This window comes from Sciurus vulgaris (genome assembly GCF_902686455.1).
Source record: "Sciurus vulgaris genome assembly, chromosome: 11".
Taxonomy (NCBI): Eukaryota; Metazoa; Chordata; class Mammalia; order Rodentia; family Sciuridae; genus Sciurus; species Sciurus vulgaris.
Genome location: NC_136472.1, coordinates 8,538,538 through 8,566,093, shown reverse-complemented (window position 1 = coordinate 8,566,093; position 27,556 = coordinate 8,538,538). Strand labels below are relative to the sequence as shown.

Genomic DNA, 27,556 nt, shown 5'->3' with positions numbered 1-27,556 from the left:
GGGTCCCCCTCTTCTAGGCTCTCCAGTCTCTCGCAGTCCACCAGGCATAATCTGCGGGACCCGGGTGGGCCTCTGCCGCCCTCTTCTGGGTAAGGCAGCACAAGGGCGCTCCCCGGCGGGTGGACTGAGGGCTTGCGGGAGAGGACAGGGTGCCCCCCTCCCGAGGTTTCTTGAAACCGCAGGATAATAGAGAAGGATGGACTCCCACCATTGCTTCTCTGCATCCCATTCGCTGCACGAACCGGGAAATCAAGGCCGAGCAGGGCCGAGACTTACCCAAGGTCACGCAGCGAGCTGGGGCCTGGAGAACCGGCTCCCCGCGCCCCGCCTGGTCGCAAGGAGCCACGGAGGCGGGTGGCGGGGGCGGGGAGTCGCCCAGCCCGGGAGCCAGGCTGCTGCGGGGAGCGGCCGGGCGGGGCTGCCGTTTGCCGAGTGTCCGGCAGGGGTCCGCTCGCCGCCCGCCCGGCCCCCGCTGCGAGCAGCTGCCGCAGCCCGAGGTAATCTCAGCCCCGCGCAGGGCCAGCAGGGCGGGGCGAGGACAGCTGCGGCGGCACCGGGCGGAGTGAGGGGCGCTGGCGGCGGGCCGGGGGCGGCGCCGCCGCGGCCCGAGCGCCCCGATCACCCCGGAATGCCCGCCGGGAGGGCCGCGTGGGGTGGGGCCGCCGGCCCTGCAACTCGAGCTGCTGCCCACGGTTAAAAATACCCCTGCCCTCCCCTCCCCGCCGTCTGCCCTCCCTCCCCGCCCGCGGTGCCCTTCCGTCAGGGCCCAGCCCTCCCGGCCCCGCAGGCTCGGGCCCTTCCCCGGGGACAGCTCTGCCTTTTACTAATTTGTCCTCACGCGGAGTTGGCCCAGGCCTGCGGAGGGAGGGGCGGGGAGACACCATGAGTAAGAGATAGTCAAAGACGGTGCCCGAGAGATAGGGAGCGCCGAGAGGAAGCGGGGTAGGAACCCCAGGAGGAGGAGGAGGAGGGACGAGGGCGGAGGGGCGGCGGGAGGAGGGCGGGGAGGAGCGCTCTTCCTGGTTGGGCCCTGCCCTGAGCTGCCACCAAGGAAGCCGGCCGCTGGGACCGCAGCGACCCCCAACCTCCCCTCCTCCAGGTAAGGAGTTGGGTGGCTGGCCGCGATTCTCACCCTGGCCACTGCTGCAGGGCTCAGGGGCTGCCTCAGATGGCCTCTCCTCGGGGCCCTCCGCGTGCCCTGGTCAGGGGCAGGGGACTTGGGAAGCGGCACAGCCCAGGCACTCGCCCCATCCTGCACTGCTACTATCCCCAGGAGCTGGGCTGGGGCCCAGCAGCTCTGATCGTTCAGCCTGTTTTGGGGGTCTGGGTGGGGGGCGTCTGCCTGGAGTTCTCGCTTCCCAAGCCAGGGAAAGGGGCCAGCGAGCAAGGCGCTGGCTAGTTTGGAGAGGCTGGCGAACGCTATCAAAAAGATCTTCCCTGGGGTTCCATACACCTTCCCAGTTCCCTGTGTTACTGCAGGGCTCCACCCTACCCCACCTGGCTGGCTGGCCGGCTGACCACAGAGCTGAAGGCCCAGAACAAAGGCAGTGGGGAGGAGAGGTTGTGGTTAGCATACCCCGGAACTGGGAGCCTTTTGCTGGATTCTGGAGCATAGGGAGGTTGCAGAGAGCCTGAGTGGAGTGCGGCCAGGGGGCAGTGAGGTAGGGAGGGACACCTGGATCTGGGGAATAAGGGTGTGCAGAGCGGGGAGAGCAGCAGGAGCAGGCAGGAGCTGGATTCCAGTCCTGGGCAGCACAGGTACTGAGCTGGTCTGTACCACAGGATGGCGGAGGAGATCATCACACCCGTGTACTGCACCGGGGTGTCAGCCCAAGTGCAGAAGCAACGGGCCAAGGAGCTGGGCCTGGGCCGCCATGAGAACGCCATCAAATACCTGGGCCAGGATTATGAACAGCTGCGGGCCCGGTGCCTGCAGAGTGGGGCCCTATTCCGAGATGAGGCCTTCCCTCCAGTGCCCCAAAGCCTGGGCTACAAAGAACTAGGGCCCAACTCCTCCAAGACCTATGGCATCAAGTGGAAGCGTCCCACGGTGAGAGGGTCCAGCTTGGGTGGGATTCAGCTGAACCCAATCCTGGGTGAGGAGTGGGACTGGGACATCAGGTTCCTGATGGGGGGTGGGGTCTTGGTGGTGGGGCGCCAGTTTCTAGGAGGGACTGGCTCAGAGACAGGACTCTGGGTCTTGTAGGAGATGCTGTCAAACCCCCAGTTCATCGTGGATGGAGCCACCCGCACAGACATCTGCCAGGGAGCGCTGGGTAGGCCCCTGGAGGGTGGGGAGTTCTGGGTGTTTTGCCACAGTAGTTCCCTATTCCCATTCCCGTTCCTTTGGGCTCTACCCCAACCCCTCCCTCCTGCAAGCCCAGACAGGCTTTGGCTATCAGCACTGGGGCTGGTTTGCCCAGATTCCTGGGTCTTTTCCAAAAGCTAAGGGGAGTTGATAGGCACCCCATCCAGAGAATCCCAGGTTCTCCTCGACATGGATATCCACGTGCACCCCCATACACCCCCCCCAGGGACAGATTCATGGAACAGGCTTGACATGAGTCCTTCCCATCCCAGGGGACTGTTGGCTTCTGGCTGCAATCGCCTCCCTCACCCTCAATGACACCCTCCTGCACCGAGTGGTTCCTCATGGCCAGAGTTTCCAGGATGGCTATGCTGGCATCTTCCATTTCCAGGTGAAGGGCCTGTGTGCCTGGGGAGGAGGGGTAGGATGCACTGGGGGATATAAGGAAGGATGACCCACAGCACTCTGCAGTTCAGGTGGCTAGTGGCCACACCCTGCGGGGGCAGCCCTCCCTCTGAAAGGTATTTGACCTCTCAGTGCCATCTCAGATCTGTCATGTGTGAAACAGTTGGGCAGGTATTTCAACTGGCAGTGTTCCTGGTTCTGAGTATCAGGGAGAAAGTGTTTGGGAAAGTAGAAGGAATTCTGAGTTATATGCTGTGGGAGGAACCCTTTTCCTCACTTGGGCCTCAGTTTCCACATCCGAGAAAAGGAATGCTGGGGAAAACGTGATCGTCCCCATTCGTCAAGCCTCCCATCTTCCAGCTCCTGTGCTCTGGCGACCTCTGGCACAGCCTAGCAGAAAAGACTCAGGATTGAGTCTGTTTGAAACAGCTTTTCTTGACGTTTGCCACAGGACCCTTTCTCCAGACATACTAAGGAATTCTCAGTGAGCCCCTATTGGGAGAGAGAACTCAGCAACGGTAGTCGAGACCCACTTGCCTTGGTGGTCCCAGCCACGTCTGGAGGACTCCTGGGTGTCGCCTCCTGCCCACTCAGGGGGCCCCTTACCCAGCTTGCACAGAAGTGGCCTGCCACACCAACTTGTGCCGAGCCACTTTGGCAGAGCGCCGCACCTGCCCGGGTCTAGTCGCAGGGGCGTGGCTGCCCCGCCCCCTTCCCTCGCTCCTCCAATCCTCTCCTCCCTGGCCTCTTATTGGCCGGTGTAACACTCCCCGCCATCGATCCCGCTCCTTGGGCCCTCCTGCTCTCCTTCCCCTATTGTTCTGGGCCCAGCCGAGGACTGTGCTTGGAGCCCTGGGAAGCTTCTGGCTTCAGGTCCCTGGAGCCCTGGGCCTGAGTCCCACCCCTTCCTACCCTGGAAACCTGCCCCTTGGCATCCTGAAGCGATCTCGTGATGGCGAGAACCGGCTTCCCATCCCCATCTCGCAGTTGTAGGGTATGGGTGCCACATTTTGATTCCACATTCAATGTCTGTGTGTGGATCCCACTAACTCCCACACCAGGCCTAGAACGGGGAGGGTAGAGGGAGTATGGCCTAAGAAGCAGTTGGTTTTGGGAAGAACCCTGACCAGATGGCTTTCCACCTTCTCTATACCTGAGGAGGCCTGACTTGAAGACTTTAACCTGAGTTAAAGACTTTACTTGCATAATCTTGATCAACTTTCCTATGAGGAATGCACTGCTGCTCCCTTTAATGGGTAGAGAAACTGAGGCTCCTAGAGGATTATGTCCAGGGTCAGGAATGCAGTACAGTTGTCCCTCCCTATCTGCAGGGGATCAGTTCCAGGAGCCCCGTGGATGCTCAAGTCCTTTATGTAAAAAATGTAATATTTGCATATAACCTACACACATTTTCCACATCCTCCTATATACTTTATGACTTGTCTACCTGACTTACAGTACCTCAGGCGATATAAGTGCCATATAAACAGTTTGGTATTGTTTAGGGGATGACTAGAAAAAAGTCTGCATGTTCAACACAAATGCATTAAAAAATATTTTGGGGGCTGGGGATGCGGCTCAGGGTTAGAGCCCTTCTGTGGCCTGTGGCAAGCATGAGGGTTCCATCCCCAATCAGGATTGAATTTGGACACTCGACCACTGAGCCACATTCCCAGCCCTATTTCATATTTTTTAATTTAGAGACAGGGTTTCACTGTGTTGCTTAGTGCTTTGCTTTTGCTGAGGTTGGCTTGGAACTGGTGATGCTCCTGCCTCAGCCTCCCGAGCTGCTGGGATTACTGGCATGTGCCACCATATCCAGCTGCAAAAAACAATTTTTTCTGCCTGTAGTTGGTTGAAATGCAGATGTGGAGAGCTGACCATGACTGTGTACTTGAATCTAGTGTATGTCGGTACATGTGTCCCTCCAGCATATCAAGTTTATGTGTATCTAGTATGTATGTATTATGTAAGTATTTACTATATGTGACCTGGAACCATGTATCTAGTAAGCAGCAGAACTGAGGATGGAGCTGAGGCATGGGGAATCCAAAGCAGGTACTCACTGTGTCCCCTTCTCTGCAGCTATGGCAATTTGGGGAGTGGGTGGATGTGGTCGTGGATGACCTGCTGCCCACCAAGGACGGGAAGCTGGTGTTTGTGCACTCTGCCCAAGGCAACGAGTTCTGGAGCGCCCTGCTGGAGAAGGCCTATGCCAAGTGAGCAGGGCTCCTAGGACAGCTCTAGCCCCACCTCTGGGGGTGGGGGCCCTGTCCCTCTTGCCTGGTCCTGCTCGATGCCATAGCACTGACCTGGAGCTGCCCACAGGGTGAATGGCAGCTATGAGGCCCTGTCGGGGGGCAGCACCTCCGAGGGCTTTGAGGACTTCACAGGCGGGGTCACCGAGTGGTACGAGCTGCGCAAGGCACCCAGTGACCTCTACCAAATCATCCTCAAGGCGCTGGAGCGAGGCTCCCTGCTGGGCTGCTCCATTGACGTGAGTGTGCCCAGCCTGACACCCACACCATGACCCTTGCACCCAGCCTTAATCCTCTCCCCACCCAAAGCCAGCCTCACCCCCACCCCAGCTCCGCCCCGGCCCCTGCCCTTCACCTCAGCACCGTCTCTGGATGCACATCAGTCCCGCCCATCACTTCCTCCCCCTCTTCCACCTGCTCAGTGGTGTTCCCTACCCGCTCCCTGTCCTCCCCCCAAATGTCAGGCCTCAACTCTTCCCCAGGATCAGGTTCCTGACCCTCCACTCTGCTCCCTTCCCACCTTGCTCCTCTTGCCTTGCCATCCACGATCCAGTTCCCCTGGCTCCAGCCTGATCTGGCCAGCTCTCTGCTCTGCCCCGCCCCCAGCCCCTCCCTCTCCCTTCCAAGGCCACCCTTGTCTGGCCCACTTTTTCCCACCACTGCCTCCAGACCTCCTTTGTTTTTGACCTCAGCCACCCCAACATCACTGTGATCATGCGCCCTCTCCTTCCCCCATAGGGTCCATGCTGACCTTCCTCCTCTCTTCCTGCCTCAGTCCCTCTGGGGCCACACATGGTATATGAGCATGTTCACGATCTGGCCAGACCTAGCCAGACCTAGCCAATACCTGTGGCAATGTTGGTGGGGAGACCTGGAACGAGTGTTGGGGGGCAGGGTAGCAGAGCCACCTCCACCCCAAGAGCAGCCCCCATATGTGAGGATGAAGTGGAGGGGACTGTGGTCCCTGCCGGCCATTTGCAATAGCTGTCGTCTAGGGGTGGGGACCTGGCCCCCGACCACAGGGCACATGTCTTTCTGCAGATCTCCAGTGTCCTGGACATGGAGGCCATCACCTTTAAGAAGCTGGTGAAGGGCCACGCGTACTCTGTGACCGGGGCCAAGCAGGTACTGCGCTGGGTGGGGCCCTCCCAGTAGGGCCCGCCCTGCAGGGGTTGCCCTCCTCGCCAGTCCTTACCTCCCTGGCATCTGACCGGGGCAGTGGGCGGTGCTTGCTTCTCCTCCAACTTTCTACAGCACCTTATCTCTCCCTTGGGAAACCCGTCCTGAGACACTTATGGATGCTCGCCCTGATTGATTGCACTTCATGTGCACAGCTACCTCCCTAGGCTGTAAATTCCTGAGGGACAGGCTTTACGGCTGTATAGACAGTGTTACCCCGGGGTGCTTCTGGGTGCCAAAGCAGGGCAAGGTGCTGGGGGAGGCATGCCAGAGCGGGTGCTGATGGGTGCTCTGGGGAACAGGTGAACTACCGGGGCCAGATGGTGAGCCTGATCCGGATGCGGAACCCCTGGGGCGAGGTGGAGTGGACCGGAGCCTGGAGCGACGGGTGAGGGGCAGGGAGGTGGCAATTGGCCGGGAGGTTTGGGAGGCTCCCGAAGGCCCCTGGCATTTCTGCTTGGGAATCTGCCAGCCCAGGGTGGAGTCAGTTGAGCAGGTGGGCCCATCTTACGTGACTGGGTTTGAGGCAATGACCCACTAAAGCCTAGGCCATGTGGGCCTGGGCCAGCCTGTAGGGTGCTCTGGGTGTCTGACCCTGGAATTGGGACCTCAGGGTCTGACCTTGAGGAAACCGCCTGACCTGGGCTTCGGGAAGACAATCCCAGGTGGACAGGCTCCAGGGACAGAGGCCAGGCAGGTCAGTGTCCACCAGCCTGGCAGTGCCCTGCTCCCCACAGCTCCTCAGAGTGGAACAACGTGGACCCTTATGAACGGGAGCAGCTGCGGATCAAGATGGAGGATGGGGAGTTCTGGTGAGCAGCCCTCCGTGGTCTGGCCCTTCTTGGGGCCCTGCCTCCTCCCTCCCGGCCCCACAAACCCGGCCGCGACCGTGGTTCACTTCCGCCCGCCGACCCCCAGGATGTCATTCCGAGACTTCATGCGCGAGTTTACCCGCCTGGAGATCTGCAACCTCACGCCCGACGCGCTCAAGAGCAGGACAATCCGCAACTGGAACACCACACTCTACGAGGGGACCTGGCGGCGGGGGAGCACCGCGGGGGGCTGTCGCAACTACCCAGGTGACTGAGCTGCCCTCTGGGTCGTGCAGGGCTAGGGTTGAGGTTGGTCACCTCCCTGGGCCTCAGTTTCCTCACTTGCAAGAGACAGATGGTTTGCTGGTCTCGAATATTTGCTTTGAGAAGTCAAATATTAAATGTCCTCATCAATGCTAAAGAGCCCGTGTGCTACTGAGGGCAAGACGTGCGGCCATCTAGCCACCTTCTGGTCATTCCTCTCCATTCCCTGAGCCCCGGCTCCTGGCTCTCACCTCTGGGCTTTGGATGGATGGCTCGGTCCACATCTTGGCCTCTCAGCTTCTTGCCAACCTCCCCTGTGGCAGCCGTTTCCTATACCTTAGCTCAACCCCACCCCACGTTGCTTGCCTCTGCATAGCCCTGCTCTCTCCTCTCCTCCAGCTCTCTTAGTTCCTGCCTCCACAGTCCTCAGACTCATGGAACCGGTTAATCCGTGGATCCCACCATTTGTTTTCCCCACGTTTGTGTGTTTTTTGAAGGAGGGTACTAGTGATTGAAACCAGGGGTTGCTTAACTGCTGAACCACACCCCCAGCCCTTTTTATTTTTTATTTTAAGACAGGGTCTCACTAAGACTCTGTTCTTGTTTAGGACCTTGTTAAATTGCTGAGGCTGGCCTCAAACTTGTGATCCTCCTGCCTCAGCCTCCCAAGTTGCTGGGATTACAGGCGTGAGCCACTTAACTGGCACCACATTATTTTGTTGGAGCAGTCTAGTTGTGCTGAATGGCGGGATTTGTTGTTACATATTTATACATACACACAATATAACAATATAATTTGGCCAGTATCACTCCCCAGCACGTCCCACTCCCCTCCCTTCCCCCCACCCTCTGGTGTCTTTCCTCTGTTCTACTGATCTCCCTTTGATTTTCACGAGATTCCCTGAATCCCTCTTTTCCTTTTTCCCCTCTAACTTTCACATATGAGAGAAAACATATGGTCCTTGACCTTCTGAGTTTGGCTTGTTTCACTAAACATAATGTTCTCAAGTTCCATTTGTTTTCCTGCAAATGACATAATTTCATTTTTCTTTATGGCTGAATAAGACTCCACTGTATATATACCACATTTTCTTTATCTTTAGCCATTGGTGGATGCCTAAGCTGGTTCCATAGTTTGGCTATTGTGAATCGTGCTGCTATAAACATGGGTGTGCACGTATCACTGTAGTAAAAAGACTTTCATTCTTCGGATAAACACTGAGGAGTGGGACAGCAGGGTCCTATGGTGATTCCACGCCTAACCCTTTGAGAAACCTCCATGCTGATTTCCATATTGGTTGTACGAATCTGCAGCCCCACCAACAGTGTACAAGTGTTCCTTTTTCTCCACATCCTCTCTTTTTTTTTTTTGAGGTGCTGGGGATTTGAACCCAGGGCCTTGAGTTTGCGAGCCAAGCACTCTACCAACTGAGCTATATCCCCAACCCCTATTATTTGTATTCTTGATGGCTGCCATTCTGACTGGTGTGAGATGAAATCTCGGTGTAGCTTGGATTTGCATTTCCTTAATTGCTAATGATAGTGAATATTTTTCACATATTTGTTGGCCATTTGTATTTCTTCTTTTGAGAAATGTCTGTTTAATTCATTTGCCTATCCATTAAACTGGGTTATTTGTTTTTCTGGTTAAGTTTTTTGAGTTCTTTATATGTTCTAGATATTAATCCTCCATCAGAAGAGTAGCTAGTAAAGATTTTCTCCCACTTTGTGGGTTCTCTCTTTACATTCTTGTTTCCTTTGCGGTGCAGAAGCTTTTTAATTTGATGTCATCCGTTTATTAGCTCTTGTTATTATTTCCTGAACTTTAGGGGGTCCTGTTGAGAAAGTCTTTGCCTATGTCTACATGCTGGAGTGTTGAGCCTACATTTTCTGCTGGGAGTTGCACAGTTTCTGGTCTCATTCTGAGGTCTTTGATTCAGTTTTTGCCAATTTTTGTGCAGGGTGCGCTGTGAGGGTCTGGTCTCCTTCTTCTACATAAGGATGACTGAGTTTTCCCAGCACCATTTATTACAAAGGCTGTTTTTTCTCCAGCATGTTTTTGGCACCTTTGTCAAGGATCAGATGACTGTAGATGTGTGAGTGTGTTGTTGTGCCTTCTATTCTGCACCTGTACGTCTGTTTTTAATGCCAAATACCCTGCAGTTGGTTTTTTTGTTTTGTTTTGTTTTTTTCACTGTAGTTTCTGTAGTATAATTTGAAGTCAGGTATCATGATGTCTCCAGCGTTGCTTTTTGGTTTAGAATTACTTTGGCTACTCTGGGTCATTTGTTCTTCCAAATGAAGTTTAGGACTGCTTTTTCTCAGTCTGTGAAGAATGTCATTGATATTTTTGATGGGGATTGCATTGAATCTAGATTGCTTTTGGTGGTGTGGCCTTTTTAACAATGTTAATTCTGCCTATCCATGAACATGGGAGGTCTTTCCATCTTTCTGTTAACCCACCAAGGGACCCTCTCTTGACCCAACTTCCTTGCCACTGTGTCTGTTCCCCTTTGAAGCCAAATTGTTCAGGAATTGCGACACTGGCCTGTTTCCTTCCTGACCCACCATGTTGGCACTATCTTCATCTCTCGTCTTACCTTCTCCTGCTACTTGTTATAGTGGTCATTTTAATCTTGTCCCTACAGTTTCCTGGTCCCTCTCTCCTTCAGTTTCTGTTGCCTGGCACAACCACAGTCCTAGCTGAACCTGGCTCTGACCGGCACAGAGCCATTAATGTGGCTGGAGAGAAATCACACAACTGAGGTGGTGTTTTCCCTGTAAACTCACAGCCACAAACCTCAAATGAGTACTTTGCACCGTCCCCAGCCATTCCACTGTGAGTTAGCAACATGCCTGCTCTCTCAGCCTCCCTCCTTCCTCTCTTCTGTGGATCTGGCCTTGCACCTCATTACCAGGACACCTCCCCATATTCCCACCTCCAAATCCCCTGTCTCTGATTCATTGGCCTGTGTGCACCTGTGCCGGTCTGCACCGTCTCCCTGCCTGGGACAGAGGCAGAACTGTCCCTGCTCATGCAGAACCCACTCTGCCCAGATCCTGTTCTCCTTTGTTCCTTTGTCCCTCACCTTTCACTGCTGTGTTGTTGTGGAAAATTCCTTGCATTAAAAGAAAGTGACCCTCTCTTGACCCCACTTCCTTGCTGCCAAGTCTCTGCTCCCGCTTCAGAGCAAAATTGCTCAGGAATTGCCACACTGGCCTGCTTCCTTCCTGACAGCCTTGGCGTCACCAACCCCACGGCCGCTCTTCCTCCTGCCCTGCGCCCTCTCTTTGGAAGCATACTTCTGTTGCGGGCATTCCACTTCAGTTCTTCCCCGGATTCGTGAGCACTGTGGCCAAAGGCCAGCCTTGCCTCCTGCAGTGCCAGCTCCGTCTGCGAGTTCCCACGCATCATGGGTCTGTTCCTGGGCTCTCCGTTCTGTCCCTTGGCCTGTCCTTCCGCCAATAACACATTGGTTTAATTCTTATAGACTTATGGGAAGTCCTGCTTGAGATTAAGAGCTGGAGGCGTAGCTCAGCAGAGCGCCTGCCCAGCGTGCAGCAGGCCCTGGGTCCCATCCCTGCATCCTGCCCCACAGACACGGATGTGATAGAACTTTTGCGTACAACAGTTTTACACCCACGTTCATGAAGGAGATTTACCTGCTTCTTTCTCCTTCTGATCGTTCTGGTATTGGTGCTATTTGTCTTGCTAAGTGAACTGTTTTCCAGAAGAGTTTTCATAAGGTGGGAATGACTTGTTGCCTGAATGTTTGATGGAACTTGTCTGTAAGGTTGTCAGGCCTGTTCCTTTCTTTATGTGAAGATTAACTTTTGATATTGAATATCTTTATTGCTTTTAGGATTGTTCAGGTTTTCTTTTTCTTCTTGAACTTTAAAAAAAAAATCATTTTTCTTTTAGTTGTCGATGAACCTTTATTTTATTTATTTATTTATATGTGGTGCCGAGAATCGAACCCAGTGCCTCGCACATGCTTGGCAAGTGCTCCACCACTGAGCCACAACCCCAGGCCCCTTGAACTTATTTTGATGAATTGTACTTTCTAAGAATTTATCCTCTGCATCTGTTTTCAAAGTTACTAGCACAAAGTTATCCTTAATATACTCATAGGTCTCATCTGTAATAATGTTCTGGTTTTTTTATTCATAGTCTTATGTATGTGCACTCTCTTTTTTTGGAACTGGGGATTGAACCCAAAGGCACTTTGCCCCTGAGCCACACCCCCAGTTCTTTTAATTAATTTTTTTTTTTTTTTTTGGTGGTGCTGGGGATTAAACCCAGGGCCTTGAGCATGTGAGGCAAGGCTCTATCAACTGAGCTACATCCCCAACCCTCTCACTAGGTTGCTTAGGGCCTTGCTGAATTACTGAGGCTGGACTCAAACTTGCAATGCTCCTGCCTCAGCCTCCCATATCGCTGGAATTATAGGCTTGTGCTACCATGCCTGGCTTGCACTCCATTAATCCTGTGAAGTTTTTTTTTTTTTTTTTAATTTTTTTTTGTTCTTTTTGGATATGTATCACAGTAGAGTACATTTTGACATATCATACATACATAGAGTATAACATTCTAATTCGGATCCCATTCTTGTGGTTGTCTGTGATGTGAAGTTCCATTGGTCGCATATTCATATACGAAGGAACACAGGAAAGTCATCTCTGATTCATTCTACTGTCTTTCCTCTTCCCATCCCCCCTCCCAATCCTGTGACGTTTGTCAGTATTAATCTTTACCAAGAAATGACTTTTGATGTTGTTGGTCCTTTGTATAAAATTGTTGTTGCTGTTTGTTATCTCATTTCTTCTTCTTTCTTTGGATTTGACTTTGTTTCATGACCTGATAAATTAAATGCTTACTTCATTTAATTTTTTAGTGTGAGCACCCACATGTTTTGAGCTATATTAGGAATATTGAGTTGAGAATTGTTACGAGCTCCTAGTGAGGTAAACGTTTTTTTATGTAGTGACTACCTTCATCTCTAATAATTCTTTTTGTTTTCAAGTCTATTTCAGCCAGTGTTACTCCAGCAATTCCAGTTTTTTCTTTGGGTTCATTCTATTTTAAACTATTTAATTTAATTTTATTATTAATCATTTTCAGTACTGGGGATTGAAGCTGGGGATACTCTACCACTGAGCAATATTCCTAGTCCTTTTTATTTTATAAAAAAAAGGAGAAAAAAGAAAATCTACTGTATAATAGTCATATTGTAATGAAACCTCCCAGTGTTCAGTAGCCCGATGTATGAGAGGTACCTGACAATGAGCTTCAAGCCTCCAGCAGGCGTCTCAGGATGGGATTTGCCCCACCAGAAGATCGGAGCTTCCAGGATTATCCAAGATGGCCACTCTGGCTTCCAAATGTGTTGGCGAATGGGGAGCTGCAGCTCAGGGGTGGACGTGGTCAGCTGGAGGTCCTGGAGGCAGGATGCAGTTCGTCAGGCCGGGGTCCTGGAGGTCAGGTGTGTTTGGTGTGGTCGTGGGATCCTGGAGGCCAGGTGCAATCAGTCGGTCTGGGTTCCCGGTGATAGGGCGCAGTCAGTTGGTCTGGGGATCCTGGCGGCAGGGAGCAGTCAGTTGATGTGAGGGCCCCAGAGGCAGGGAGTGATTGGTCGGGCTGAGGGATCCTGGAGACGGGGCTCAGTCAGTCCTGCCAGGGGTCCTACCGGGCCTGGCTGTTGTCTCAAAATGGTGGCAGCCACGTGTAATCAAACCTGCAGGTACTGTGACAGTGAACTTCCAGGCAGCAGCAGGCAGCTGGTTCTCCACTGGCGGTCTGCGGTCAGTCTGCTGGCAGCTGTCGGATGATCGGGAGGTGAACCTCGAGCGTTGGGTGATGCATAGGAGTAAGGCAGGCGATGGACAGGCGACAGGCAGGCAAATGGCGGATGATAGACACCTGACAGTGAGCAATCTGCTCTCAAAAAAGGCGTCGATATGCTGGCAGACTGCTGATCATCACAGCAGACAAATGGGGTAAAGAGCAGGGGATCGATAAGCAGCAAAAACTGCCTCACCAAGAAACAGATATCCTCTGCTTGAAACTGGCAATACGGAGCGACAAGGAACGCAGCCTCCCTCTAGACCGCCATCTTGGATCCCCTCTTTTTATTTTATTTTATTTTTTTATTTTGAGACATGATCTTGCTAAGTTGCTGAGGCTGGCCTGGAATTTGTGATCCTCCTGCCTCAGCCTCCCAAGTCGCTGGGATTATAGGAGTGTGCCACCATGCCTGGCTTCTATAGGTTCATATTTTTATGATATATAGTCTCAGACTCTGATGTCCAAATCTCTACAGCCCAATGATTTAATTGTTATTTCTTGTAAACAGCATAGAGCTGGACTTTTAAAAATCCAGTATGAAAATTGTCTTCTGATTAGTCTATTGACTCAGTGATGACTGGCATATTCGTATTTATTTCAGCTTACTTACTGTGTTTACCTATTTTCTGTTTGTCTCTCCTCTTGTGCCACCTTTCCTGTCGGGTTTTTTCTGTTCTCTACACTAAGTTTTTTCCACTGTGAGTGTGGGCAGCGTCAGAGCTTGCTTAAGACAGACTTGGTGTGTGTGGTGCAGGGAGGGAACTGGGCCTCTGGGGTGCTGGGCAGGGCCCCTACGCTGTGAGCTACATGAAGTACACCCTGAAGTTAGTTGATTCATATCTTTACTCTCCTCAAGAACAGTGCAGGACCTTAGAATACTTAGGTACCCTTCCCTTTGTTCACTATGCTGTTATCAGCTAGTATTTAAATTCTTTTTTTTTTTTTAAATGTTCCAGGAATTGAACCCAGGGGCGTTTACTCACTGAGCCAGATCCCCAGTCCATTCTTTTTTTAATTTATTTTTATTGTAAACAAATGGGATACATGTTGTTTCAGTTTGTACATGGAGTAACAGCATACCATTTGCATATTCATATATTTACATAGAGTAATGATGTTTGATTCATTCCATTATTTTTTTCCTTCCCCCCCACCGCTCCCACCTCTCTTTTCCAAAATCTACTTGATATACTACTATCATCAAAATATGAACACAGAAAAAACAACGAATGAGTAAAATAAAACAGAAAATCCAGAAATAGATCCAAGGACTTATGAGGACTTGATAAATGAAAATATCACAGCCCCAATCAGATGGAGAAGAATGTTTTATCTACTAAGCGTAACTGACATCCTGGTTGTTTGAAAGAAAATGAAACTAAATCCTTCCACATATCATAACTTAGTTCCAGGTGGATCAAAAAATGCAATTAATTTAAGAATTAATCAAAAAAATTGGAAGAACATTTGCATAAGCTTAGGTTGGGAAACAACCTAAGCACAGCAGGAAACGTAAAAGCCATAAATGAAAAGATAGCCATATAAATTGTGGCAGAAGTAACCATAAGCAAAGTTAAAAGACCCGTGTGGAAATAAGTATGCTGTACACTTGATGGACAGTGGTCACCTATGGCTGGGGTGTATAAATATTCTCTGTCACAGTCAGTTACTAAATATCTGGGACTTCAGGGCTGTAAGGTCTTCGTTGAAACTACTCAAGCCTGTCAGTGTAGCAAAAAAGCAACCGTAGACTACACATAAGCAGACAAATGTGGTTATGTTCCAATAAAACCTCATAGATACTAAAATTTGAATTTCGTATCTTCTTTTTAATTTATTTTTATTGTAAACAAATGGGATACATGTTGTTTCTGTTTGTACATGGAGTAACAGCATACCATTTGCGTAATCATACATTTACATAGGGTAATGATGTTTGATTCATTCTGTTATTTTTTCCTCCTCCCACCCCTCTCACCCCTCTTTTCCCTCTATACAGTCCCTCCTTCCTCCATTCTTGCCCCCCTCCCACCCCCCCATTATGTGTCGTCATCCGCTTATCAGCGAGATCATTCTTCCTTTGGTTTTTTGAGATTGGTTTATCTCACTTAGCATGATATTCTCCAATTTCATCCATTTGCCTGCAAATGCCATAATTTTATCATTCTTTATGGCTGAGTAATATTCCATTGTATATATATACCACAGTTTCTTTATCCATTCATCAATTGAAGGGCATCTAGATTGGTTCCATAGTCTGGCTATTGTGAATTGAGCAGCTATGAACATTGATGTGGCTGTATCTCTGTAGTATGCTGATTTTAAGTCCTTTGGGTATAGGCCGAGGAGTGGGATAGCTGGGTCAAATGGTAGGTCCATTCCAAGTTTTCTAAGGAATCTCCACACTGCTTTCCAGAGTGGTTGCACTAATTTGCAGTCCCACCAGCAATGTATGAGTGTACCTTTTTCCCCACATCCTCGCCAACACCTATTGTTGCTTGTGTTCTTGATAATCGCCATTCTAATTGGGGTGAGATGGAATCTTAGTGTAGTTTTGATTTGCATTTCTCTTATTACTAAAGATGGTGAACATTTTTTCATATATCTGTTGATTGCTTGTACATCTTCTGTGAAGTGTCTGTTCATTTCCTTAGCCCATTTGTTGATTGGGTTATTTGTATTCTTGGTGTAGAGTTTTTTGAGTTCTTTGTATATTCTGGAAATTAGTGCTCTATCTGAAGTATGAGTGGCAAAGATATTCTCCCACTCTGTAGGCTCTTTTTTCGCATTGCTGATAGTTTCCTTTGCTGAGAGAAAGCTATTTAGTTTGAATCTATCCCAGTTATTGATTCTTGCTTTTATTTCTTGTGCTATGGGAGTCCTGTTAAGGAAGTCTGATCCTAAGCCAACAAGGTGAAGATTTGGACCTACTTTTTCTTCTATAAGATGCAGGGTCTCTGGTCTGATTTCAAGGTCCTTGATCCATTGTGAGTTGAATTTTGTGCAGGGTGAGAGATAGGGGTTTAGTTTCATTCTGTTGCATATGGATTTCCATTTTTCCCAGCACCATTTGTTGAAGAGGCTATCTTTTCTCCATTGCATATTTTTGGCACCTTTGTCTAGTATTAGAAAATTGTATTTCTTTGGGTTTGTGTCCGTGTCCTCTATTCTGTACCATTGATCTACCTATCTATTTTGGTGCCAATGCCATGCCGTTTTTGTTACTATTGCTTTGTAGTAGAGTTGAAGTTCTGGTATTGTGATGCCCCCTGTTTCATTCTTCCTGCTAAGGATTGCTTTAGCTATTCTGGGTTTCTTATTCTTCCAGATGAATTTCATGATTGCTTGCTCTATTTCTGTAAGGTACGTCATTGGAATTTTAATTGGAATTGCATTGAATCTGTATAGCACTTTTGGTAGTATGGCCCTTTTGACAATATTAATTCTGCCTATCCAAGAACATGGGAGCTTTTTCCATCTTCTAAGGTCTTCCTCAATTTCTTTCTTCAGTGTTTTGTAGTTTTCATTGTAGAGATCTTTTACCTCTTTGGTTAGATTGATTCCCAAGTATTTTATTGTTTTTGAGGCTATTGCAAATGGAATTGTTTTCCTCATTTCCCTTTCAGCTGTTTCATCGCTTGCGTATAAAAATGCTGTAGATTTATGCATGTTGATTTTATAGCCTGCTGTTTTGCTGAATTCATTGATGAGGTCTAGAAGTTTTCTGGAGGAGGTTTTTGGATCCTCTAAATATAGAATCATGTCATCAGCAAATAGTGACAGCTTAAGTTCCTCTTTTCCTATTCGTAGTCTGCCTAATTGCTGTGGCTAGAGTTTCGAGGACAATGTTGAATAGAAGTGGTGAAAGAGGACATCCCTGTCTTGTTCCCATTTTTAAAGGGAACGGTTTCAGTTTTTCTCCATTAAGAATGATGTTGACCATGGGCTTAGCATAAATAGCCTTTACAACATTGAGGTATGTTCCTACTATCCCTATTTTTTCTAGTGTTTTCAGCATGAAGGGGTGTTGTATATTGTCAAATGCTTTTTCTGCGTCAATTGAAATAACCATATGATTCTTATCCTTAAGTCTATTGACATCATGGATTACGTTTATTGATTTACGGATGTTAAACCATCCTTGCATTCCAGGAATGAACCCCACTTGATCGTGGTGCACAATTTTCTTAATATGTTTTTGGATACGGTTTGCCAATATTTTGTTAAGGATCTTAGCATCTATATTCATCAAGGATATTGGTCTAAAATTTTCTTTCCTTGATGTGTCTTTTCCTGGTTTGGGTATGAGGGTGATATTAGCTTCATAGAATGAGTTCGGTAGGGTACCCTCCTTTTCTATTTCATGGAATACTTTGAGAAGTATTGGAATGAGTTCTTCTTTGAAGATCTTGTAGAACTCGGCTGAGAATCTGTCTGGTCCTGGGCTTTTCTTGGATGGTAGATTTTAAATGGCTTCTTCTATTTCATTGCTTGATATTGATCTGTTTAAATCATGTATGTCCTCCTGCTTCAGTTTGGGAGGAGCATATGTCTCTAGAAATTTGTCAATGTCTCCGGTACTTTCTATTTTGTTGGAATACAGATTTTCAAAGTAGCTTCTCATTATGTTCTGTATCTCAGTGGTGTCTGTTGTGATACTTCCTTTTGCATCATGTATTTTAGTAATTTGAGTCTTCTCTCTCCTTCTCTTTGTTAGTATGGCTAAGGGTTTATCTATTTTGTTTACTTTGTCAAAGAACCAACTTTTTGTTATGTCAATTTTTTGAATAGTTTCTTTTGTTTCAATTTCATTGATTTCAGCTCTGATTTTAATTATTTCCTGTCTTCTACTACTTTTGCTGTTATTCTGTTCTTTTTCTAGGGCTTTGAGCTGTAATGTTAGGTCATTTAATTGCTGACTTTTCATTCTTTTCTGGAATGCGCTCCATGCAATGAATTTTCCTCTTAGTACCGCTTTCATAGTGTCCCAGAGATTTTGATATGTTGTATCATCATTCTCATTGACCTCTAAGAATTTTTTAATCTCCTCCCTGATGTTTTTTTTGTTATCCATGTTTCATTCAATAGCATATTATTTAGTCTCCAAGTGTTGGAGTAATTTCCTTTTTTTACTTTGTCATTGATTTCTACTCTCAGTCCATTATGATCTGATAGAACACAAAGCAGTATCTCTATTTTTTTGCATTTCCTAAGGGCTGCTTTGTGGCATAACATGTGGTCTATTTTTGAGAAGGTTCCATGTGCTGCTGAGAAGAAAGTGTATCTGCTCGTTGATGGATGGAATATTCTATATATGTCTATTAAGTCTAGGTTATTGATTGTGTTATTGAGTTCTATGGTTTCTTTGGTTGGATTTTGTTTGGAAGATCCCAGTCCATTTTTAATATTTTATTTTGAGACAGGGTCTCGCTAAGTTGCGTAGGGTCTTGTTAAGTTGCTGAGACTGACTTTTTAACCCTTGATCCTCCTGCCTCAGCTGCTGGAATTACAGGTGTGTGCCATCACACCCGGTGAGCTGATATTTAAATTCTAAACAGGATTTTTTTCCTGCTAGAAATTAAAGACCATCGTCAGCATCATCATTATTTGAGATGACCCATGTGTGTTTGGATTATCTGCAGAATAACAGTGTTTTTGCTCTCCATTCTGAGACCTTTCATCTGAGCTCATTTCCCATCTGCCTGAAATATATCCCTTTTTATTTCTTTCAGGGGGGCAGTTGCTGATAAACTTCTTCAGTATTTGGCCTATGCTTGTAATCCCAGTGACTCAGGAGGCTAAGTCAGGGGATAGCGAGTTCAAGGCCAACCTCAGGCAAAAGTGAGACACTAAGCAGCTCAGTGAGACCCCGTCTCTAAATAAAATACAAAATAGGGCTGGGGATGTGGCTCAGTGGTTAAGTGCCCCTGAGTTCAAGCCCGGATACCCCCCAAGTAATTTTTTTTTAATAAAAAGAGTTGGGGGCCTGGGGATATAACTCAGTTCATAGAGTGCTTGCCTCACATACACAAGGCCCTGGGTTCAATCCCTAGCACCACAAAAAAAAAAAAAAGTGTTGGGGATGTGGTTAAGGGCCCCTGTATTGTCAAATCCCCAGTACTAGAAATCAAAAACCAACCAAACAAAAAAGAGCTCTATTGAGAATTCTTGTACCATACAATTCACCCATTTAAAGTGTACAATTCTGTGACATTTAGTGTATTCACAAAATTGTGCAAACTCTCACATCGACTTTGGAATTTTTCATTATCCCAGAAAGAAGCCACGCCCCCTCAACTGTCCGCCCAGTCTCTCGAAACCACTTTCTTTCTCAGAATTTGCCTTCTCTGGATATTTCATATGTTCCTTTGTGACTGGCTTCTTTCAATTAGCATAACATTTTTAAGGTTCATCAACACGTAGCACATATGGGTACTTTGTTCCTTTTTTATTTATTTATTTTTATTTGGCAACAGGGTCACTGAGGCTTGTGATCCTCCTGCCTCAGCCCTGATTCTTTGGGTTATAGGCCTGGGCCACCACAACAGGCTACTTTGTTTCTTTTTTTACTGTCAAATCATATTCCATTGTTTTGGTATTTTCACTTGGGGGTGGATGGATAATTGGTTGTTTCCTCTATTTGGCTGTTACAAGTGACACCGATCTGAACATTCATGTTCAAACCTTCATGTGGATGTGTGTTTCCATTCTCTTGGGTGTACCCCTCTGAGTGGAATTACAGGGTTCACCCAGTAGCTCTGTTCCCCTTTGGGAAGCTGCCAGACTGTTCCCTAAAAGTAGCTGCACCGTTTTTCCTTCCTGCAGCTGGTGTATGAGGGTCTGAATTCTCCACATGCCACCAACACTTGTTTGTTTGTTTTTGGGGGGGCAGGGATTGAACTCAGGAGCACTGAGCCACATCCCCAGCTCTATTTTGTATTTTATTTAGAGACAGGATCTCACCAAGTTGCTTAGGGCCTTGCCGTTGCCGGGGCTGGCTTTGAACTTTCGATTCTCCAGCCTCAGCCTCCAGCTGCTGGGATTACAGGCATGTGCCACCAAGCCCAGCTCAACACTTATGTGTTGTCTTTTTGGTTATTGTCAACTTAGGAAGGGAGGGTGCTGCAGGTTGTGAGTGCCTTTAGAAGGAAGGTTTGCACGTTCCATCCAGCTCTTGGTTGCTCTAGTAAACGGCTTGTTCGGGCAGCTAAATCACTAAACTGCCAGAAATGCCAGTCACTGTTGCCATCCTTTGCTGGCCGTCTGGGACCTCCTGTCCGACCCCTGCTTTCTGTCTTGCCCTCCTCTTAGTCACTGTGCACACAGTTGCTTGAGTCACCTTTTAGAACAGTAATCCAGCCAGCCTTCCCGGGCACAGCCCATGGGTGGGGCCTCTTGCTTTTTTTTTTTTTTTTTAATTTTTTTTTTTTGGTTGTCAATGGACTTTTATTTATTTATATGCGGTGCTGACAATCGAACCCAGTGCCTCACACAGGCTAGACAAGCGCTCTGCCGCTGAGCCACAACCCCAGCCCACCTCTTGCTTTTTGATTCAATCTACTCGCCTTGGCCCATCCCCCAACTCCTGCCCACCTCTGTACCTACCAGGTGCTCCCTGGAGCCTCACCTGACACTTTTCACCCCCCCAAAGGTGCAGGGCTCCCTCTGGCCTGTTCTTGGAGCGCCCCCTGCCTGGCTCGTGCTTCCCAGCCTCCCCAGCGCTGCCTCTCCAGTGCGCACGTCACCTTCCCCAGCCAACCCTAGGGGACTTTTCTTTTGAACTGTTCTGTTAATTGACCTGATTTGCTCTGGAATGGCAACCCTTGAGAACCAGGATGGTGTCTGCCCCCTCAACTGTGCCTGTCACCTGGCACATAGTGGATACTTAGTAATTTTTGCTGAAGGAAGGCGGGGACGCCTGGGGTGTGGGCTGAGGCTCCGAGGGGCCGCTCTGTTCTCGCCCTGCCCCTGAGCGCCACCTCCTCTCCTGCAGCCACCTTCTGGGTGAACCCCCAGTTCAAGATCCGGCTGGAGGAGGTGGACGACGAAGATGACTACGGCAGTCGCGAGTCGGGCTGCAGCTTCGTGCTGGCCCTCATGCAGAAGCACCGCCGCCGGGAGCGCCGCTTCGGCCGGGACATGGAGACCATCGGCTTCGCAGTCTACGAGGTGAGCCGGCCCAGGGTGGGCACTGAGCGACTGAGCGCACGAGATCTCCGCCAGGGGGCGCTCGGGGTCGCCGTCCTGCAGCGTCTGGCCTTGACGCACCCTGAGGCTGGTGGCCCTCGGAAGACACCAGCTTAACCCCTCGGCTGCAGACAGGCCCTAAAATTCACCTAGTGAGGCAGGAGAAAGGCAAAGAAGATGGTTGTCCCCGGGGAGAGAAGGTTCTGGAATTCACCTTCATTTTCAGAGGCTGGAATGCTGCCTTCAGTGGGAAGGAGCTGGCTTGACTGACAACTGGGTGGCAGCTTCTGGGGCCAGACTTTGGTTCAGCTTCAAAAATAACTGCGCCTCCCTGGGGGCCAGGGAGCCCCACGTCTCAGGAGTGTGAGCAGAGGTGGCCTGAAGGAGTTGGATAGGAAGGCCTCCTGCTCAGAGCCAGTCATTCTGTGATTGTACCTTCTGGCTCTTGCCCAGTGCTTGCCCTGCTTCTCATACTGTATTCAAGACAGGGACAAGAAACTTCTGGATCTACCCAGCCAGGGTAAAGGAAGGCCACAGACTTGGCCCACACCCAGATCCCCCGGCAGCAGACAGGTGTGGGCCTCCAGTGTCCCTAGCCTTAAGTCACTGTGGTTGGCCACCCTGGCAACTGTTCTGGAGGCTCTGATTCAGAGCAGAGGCCCATTTTGTGCCAGGGACAGGACCCTTGCCTGGGCGCTCTCTCCCGAGGTCACTCTCTGGGTGCAGACAGGTCTGGGTCATCACTGGCGCCAGGCCCAGAGTCCTGCTGCCAGTCTTCTCATCCCCTTCCTCCTGCTAGGAACGCAGGACCTCTGCCCAGTATACACCCTGTCCCCACCCCTGCACCAACCACCTTTCCCTTACCCTATCTCTTGCAGGTGCCTCCGGAGGTAGGTGTGGCTCCTGACTCACCTGAGTCCACCTGCCCCTGAACACACCCTGCCTGATGGGCCCTAACAGGCAGCACAGTGGCAGCCCTGGCCTGCGTAGAGCGCAGATGGGACGCGGTTGTACTGTCTGGAGTTGGGTGGGTGCAGCAGCCCCTGCTCTCCGGGGGGTCAGAGCAGGGGTGGGGTGGGCTGGATTTGAACCCTGTTCCTCGGAGCTCTAGAGGGTCATGCCCACATGAGGCTCCAGGTCCTGGTGTTCTTGCCACGTTGGGAGCAGGGCATTGGCTGGGCTGCATGGTCTGCACCCTTGAGCAAGTTGCTCAAGTCCGGAGCCTTCGTGTCTGTGTCTGTAAAACGGCACTGCCTTCAGGGCGGTTGGGACATTCAGGGAGGTGCCACCTGTCAAGTGCCCGCAGTGCCCATGTGGGGGAAGCCCCAAGTGATGGTAGTCAGAATGATGTTCAGGTGTCGTGCTCTAGTGTGTCTTATTTGACTTCAGCTGCTCCTCAGAAATGACTTCTCAGGGTCATGTGGCCTATAAGTGACCGAGCCGCGACCTTGTTCTTTAGCCCCTCAGGCGGGGCTTGGAGCCTGGGGCCGGATCTGGGGTGGCTCCCAAGGGTGGGCTGAGCGCGCAGCTTCAGCCCTGCTCCCATCCCCCTCCTGCCAGCTGGTGGGCCAGCCGGCTGTGCACTTGAAGCGTGACTTCTTCCTGGCCAACTCATCTCGGGCCCGATCGGAGCAGTTCATCAACCTGCGGGAGGTCAGCACCCGCTTCCGCCTGCCGCCCGGGGAGTATGTGGTGGTGCCATCCACCTTCGAGCCCAACAAGGAGGGCGACTTCGTGCTGCGCTTCTTCTCCGAGAAGAGTGCTGGGACAGAGTGAGTCCCCACTGCCCCTCCCTCCTCCTGAAGGCCCTCCAGCCTGCTGACCGGCCCCCCTTTCTCCCCACTCCGCAGGGAGCTGGACGACCAGATCCAGGCCAACCTCCCCGACGAGGTGCGTGGTCCACCCCTCCAGCCTCATCTCCCTCCTTCCCTTGCCCCTGGGCCTGTGATGGGGACCTGGGCATCCCGGCTCCTGGGCTCCTTCCTGCTGGCAGGGCATTTCTCCTTGTAGGAGCCATAAGAGCAAGGCCAATCCCTCGTCTGCCTGCACTCTGCAGTTTGCCAAGGGCTTGCGGTAATAATGGTGCATAGTCTCGGTGCCCATGCTCGGGCTGTGCTCAGCTCTTTACCTGGATCATTTCTTCCCTGCAACACCCCTGTCAGTCCTTTCATGAGAACCCCCTGGAAGTTCTCATGAGAGAGGTTGAGGAACTTGCCCAGGTGGCACAGCAGGGACCTTTCCTCACTAAGCTGAACTGTATCCCCATCACTCATGCCCCAAGATTCCTGGGCAGGGGCCAGATCCCCATTTTACAGGCTAGAAGAGGGAGGCTTGCTTGGGCAGGGAGGTAACAAGTGTCCCACGAGTGGTCCCACCCTAGCCCCAGCAGCGTCCCCAGGTGCAGGGCTGGGGCACCCCTCACCTGTCCCCTCCTTTCTCCGTCCAGCAAGTGCTCTCGGAAGAGGAGATCGATGAGAACTTCAAGGCCCTCTTCAGACAGCTGGCAGGGGAGGTAGGCTGGGGCCCGGGAAGGACGGGGCAGAGGTGGGGCAGCCCTTCCCAGGCCACTCCCATCCTTCCTCTTCCCTCAGGACCTGGAGATCAGCGTCAGAGAGCTGCAGACCATCCTCAACAGGATCATTAGCAAACGTGAGGGTCCCCGTGCCCTGCCCCTCGCTGCCTTCAAGTATCAGAACCCAGGCCGTTGTGCCCACACTCAGCAGAACCCCATGCCTGATCTATGGCTGGGAGATCCTTCCCTTCCTTTATGAGTCTGGCTCACCACCATTTCCATCCTGCCAAGCCCCGTCCCCTGGCTTGAGATCTGTGTCCTGGTGGGATTTGAAGGACAGCCATGCTCCAGTACCAAGCAAAAGGCTCCCCTTCTTCCTAGAGATGCGCCCCAGGCCAGGCTGAGTGGCGTGAGGAGCAGAGCATGGCTGAAGGCAGTGGCCCGCCCTTCCCTGTCCTCCAGCCTGGCAGGCCCGGCCCTGCCTTCGCTGCCTCCGGCCTCTGTGCACAGGCCTGCTGGACCCAGAACCTCTCCCCGCCCCTCCTCTAGCGGAGCTTTGCCGACCTCTGGGGCTGCAGCCGTCCCTGCCCCGCCCCGCTCTGTCTCCCCACTTTCTTTCTCTTCTGCTCATCCCTCACTTCATTTCACTTGGGGCCAATCTCCGGGTGCCGATGGGCTTTGGGGACACCGGCTTGACCACTAAAATACTTTGCACTGTATTATCTGAGGACGAAGCCACCACACACACCCAGTGGCTCTGCTGGCCTCAGCACCCACGGGCAAGACCGGTGCCTCCCTGCCTCTGGATGCCTGGTGGTCCAGCATGGGGCAGGCACGGGAAGTGCGGTGGGTTGAGGGGCTGGAACTGGTTTTTCTTGCAGACAAAGACCTGCGGACCAAGGGCTTCAGCCTGGAGTCGTGCCGCAGCATGGTGAACCTCATGGACGTATCCTTCCTTCCGACTGCTTTAGTTTGGGGTCAGGGAATATGGGCACCGACAGTGACTGGGTGAACTGTCCCAGGAATGCACAGAGGATAGACAAAGCTGGGGGCATGTGGACATCCCGGCGCCCCACACTCAGACACCTTCCCAGGAGAGGGAGGCCGAGGCACAGGCCGTGAGGCGCGTGAAAACTGGAGCAGGGCCAGGTCCACCGCTGACCCCGAGGCAGGCACTTTTTCCGTACCCCTCCCCCACCCGGCTGAACACAGCAAGCCTGGTCATGGCCTCCTGCTTCCGGTCATCTTGCCTTCCCTGGGGCCAGTCTCCCCGTCTCCCCAGTTGTCCCCTCACATGCCAGCTCTGAGCTGTGGAGCTCGCTTCTTAACAGCAACCCAGCGGGATGGCAATGGGAAGTTGGGCCTGGTGGAGTTCAATATCCTGTGGAACCGCATCCGGAACTACCTGGTAGGCGCCCCACAGCGGGTCCTCCCCTCCCCTGTGGCTCTGCCACTGCCAGCTCTCTCGGGCCCCTGGCCCACGTATCCCGGCAGCCCACCCCTTTGGGACTGCTCCCCTCAGCAGCCCTGGGGGCAGGCAGGAGGAGTCGGGCGACTCACCTGGCCCTCACTCTGTCCCCACCACAGTCCATCTTCCGGAAGTTTGACCTGGACAAGTCGGGCAGCATGAGTGCCTACGAGATGCGGATGGCCATCGAGTCCGCAGGTGAGGCCCAGGGCGCCCTGGCCCTGGCCCTCCCTCCTGGGGTGGTGACGCAGGTGTCGTGGTGGTGTGGCCACAGCCATCTTTGGCCTTCCCTCATGGTTTCTAAGTACATTATCAGCGTTCTTTCCTTTCTTCTTTGCTGCAGCCAGAAAAGGATAGAGTCTCTTAATAGCCCCATTGTGCAGGAGAGAAAAGTGACAGGCCTCAGGACACAGTGCCAGGGAGGGCAGAGCCAGGCAGGCCTGTGAGAGCTGTCTAAGGACAGGGCCGGGGCATCCAGAACAACAGAGCACAGGCCCTCTGTGGCCAGCTCCTGATTCCCTGGCCTGTCCCGGGCTGGACGTGCCCTCTGAGACTGGTCCTTACTTGCCCATCCTCTCAGCCCCTGGCCCTGCTCAGAGGTCCTCATGTCCCTTCTCCCTGGAGAAGAGAAGGCCCCCCTCCCTGTCCCGGGTGGGCTGTTCCTCCCCTGGCCCTCATCTGCTCCCTCCACAGGCTTCAAGCTGAACAAAAAGCTGTACGAACTCATCATCACCCGCTATTCCGAGCCTGACCTGGCCGTGGACTTTGACAACTTCGTGTGCTGCCTGGTGCGACTGGAGACCATGTTCCGTGAGTGTCTGAACAGGCTCCTCCCTCCTGCTGTGTCCCAAATGCGTCCCTTGTGAGCAGGTGGGAACAGGTGATCGTGGTGCAGGCAGTACAGGCGGCATGAGCTGGAGGCTGAGATCTGGGGCCTACCAGGACTCTGTATTTGGTCACCTGGAGGCTGAGTGCATGGAGAGTCAGGAGGGAGGGCAGGAAGAGCCACTTCCTAACTTCAAGGGGTGACCACTTGGGGTGTTATGGGGAGGCAGGGGGTCAGGCAGTCTTGGCCGTGCACAAACGTCCTACCGAGTTCTCAGCCCCATGTCTTCTTTTCTTGAACACACAGGGTTTTTCAAAACTCTGGACACAGATCTGGATGGAGTTGTGACCTTTGACCTGTTTAAGGTGGGTCTCTCCCTGGGTCCAGGGGGAAGGGTTGTGGGTAGTGTTTTTCTACCTGACCTATTTTCTCCTGTCCCTTCCTGGGCAGGAGCCTATGGCCTCAGAGCCAGCCCTCAAGAGGGGTCAACCTGAGTCCTGGAAACTGGAGTGGGGGGTGTCCAGATTCTGGGGAGGGAGCAGGCGGCAAAGCCTTGGTGGGAACAGAGATAGAGGAGGTGAGGAGGTGGTTCCCCAAGAGGGTCCCTCAGAGGTGGTAAAGAAATGGCTTCTGAGCCATGGGGCCTGGGCGTGGACTCAGTCGTGTCCAGGTGAGGAGGGAAACTGAGGCAGGTGATTCCACAGCCCTGGCCCTTCCCTCCTTCTGCAGTGGTTACAGCTGACCATGTTTGCATGAGGCGGGGCCCGGCCCCCTTGCTGCTCCCTCCTGCCCTCGTCTGTCAAGCCACATCTTCCTGCCATGCCACAGCAGGTCACACCAACTGCACGTGCCTTCCTTGGAGCAAGGAGGCACCTTGGTCCTCTTGCCCGCCCCTCCAGCCACCACCCGATCACCAGCTCTGGGCAGAGCGGTGTGGCCCTCCCAGTCACCCCAGCCACGGGCTCAAGATGGACTCCCCTGGGCCTGCCGTTTCCCATGGCTGAGTCAGGAAGGCAGCTTTCTGCTTGTTCCTGCCTCAGGGCTGGGCTGCCAGGGAGCTGACAATCCCACACCCACGCCCTGCATCCTCATGTCCCCTTCGCTCCAGAGGCCACCCGCAGCCCCCACCCGCCTGGCCTCGCCTGCTGACTCCATAACCACTATCTGCAGTCTGCAACCCAGGCGTCAGGCATGCAGGTCCCCTTCCTGTTGGGGGAGCCCTGGGCTGAGATCGCCTGTGCCTTCCTGTGCAGAAGCCAATGCCCTGCAGCCCACGTCACCCCGGCCCTGCCTACCAGCCAGGAGCCACCAGGCCTGGAGGGTGGTCGGGCCTTCCCTCCCTCCTTCTGTCCTTTTTTTATATTGACGATTTTACAGGGGACTCTTCAGGGACTGGGGAATTGGTTGTGTGATTCAGAGGCGCTGGGTGTGGGGTAGGGAGGTCCCATGTTTCCATGTAGAGGAACCCCAAATAATAAAGGAAAAGGCTCCA

At 51.6% G+C, this 27,556-nt stretch overlaps 1 protein-coding gene across 3 annotated transcripts; it reads left to right on the top strand.

The window, feature by feature from the left end:
• The first annotated feature begins 353 nt into the window (after positions 1 to 353).
• Positions 354 to 27,556, top strand: CAPN1 (calpain 1). 3 transcript variants are annotated; one of them, XM_079103676.1, is made up of 22 exons: positions 354 to 497; positions 1,783 to 2,050; positions 2,207 to 2,276; positions 2,581 to 2,699; positions 4,799 to 4,932; positions 5,042 to 5,210; positions 6,013 to 6,096; positions 6,453 to 6,538; positions 6,888 to 6,962; positions 7,069 to 7,229; positions 21,065 to 21,240; positions 22,137 to 22,148; positions 22,819 to 23,030; positions 23,109 to 23,148; positions 23,705 to 23,770; positions 23,850 to 23,907; positions 24,652 to 24,716; positions 25,110 to 25,178; positions 25,358 to 25,436; positions 25,932 to 26,048; positions 26,371 to 26,429; positions 26,794 to 27,556. In XM_079103676.1, the coding sequence occupies exons 2-22, from the start codon at positions 1,784 to 1,786 to the stop codon at positions 26,818 to 26,820; spliced, it is 2,145 nt and encodes a 714-aa protein (XP_078959802.1). In that variant the 5' UTR covers positions 354 to 497; position 1,783; the 3' UTR covers positions 26,821 to 27,556. The 3 variants fall into 3 exon arrangements, with proteins under 3 accessions (XP_078959802.1, XP_078959801.1, XP_078959803.1); XM_079103675.1 differs by lacking the exon at positions 354 to 497 and adding an exon at positions 965 to 1,099; XM_079103677.1 differs by lacking the exon at positions 354 to 497 and adding an exon at positions 1,504 to 1,661.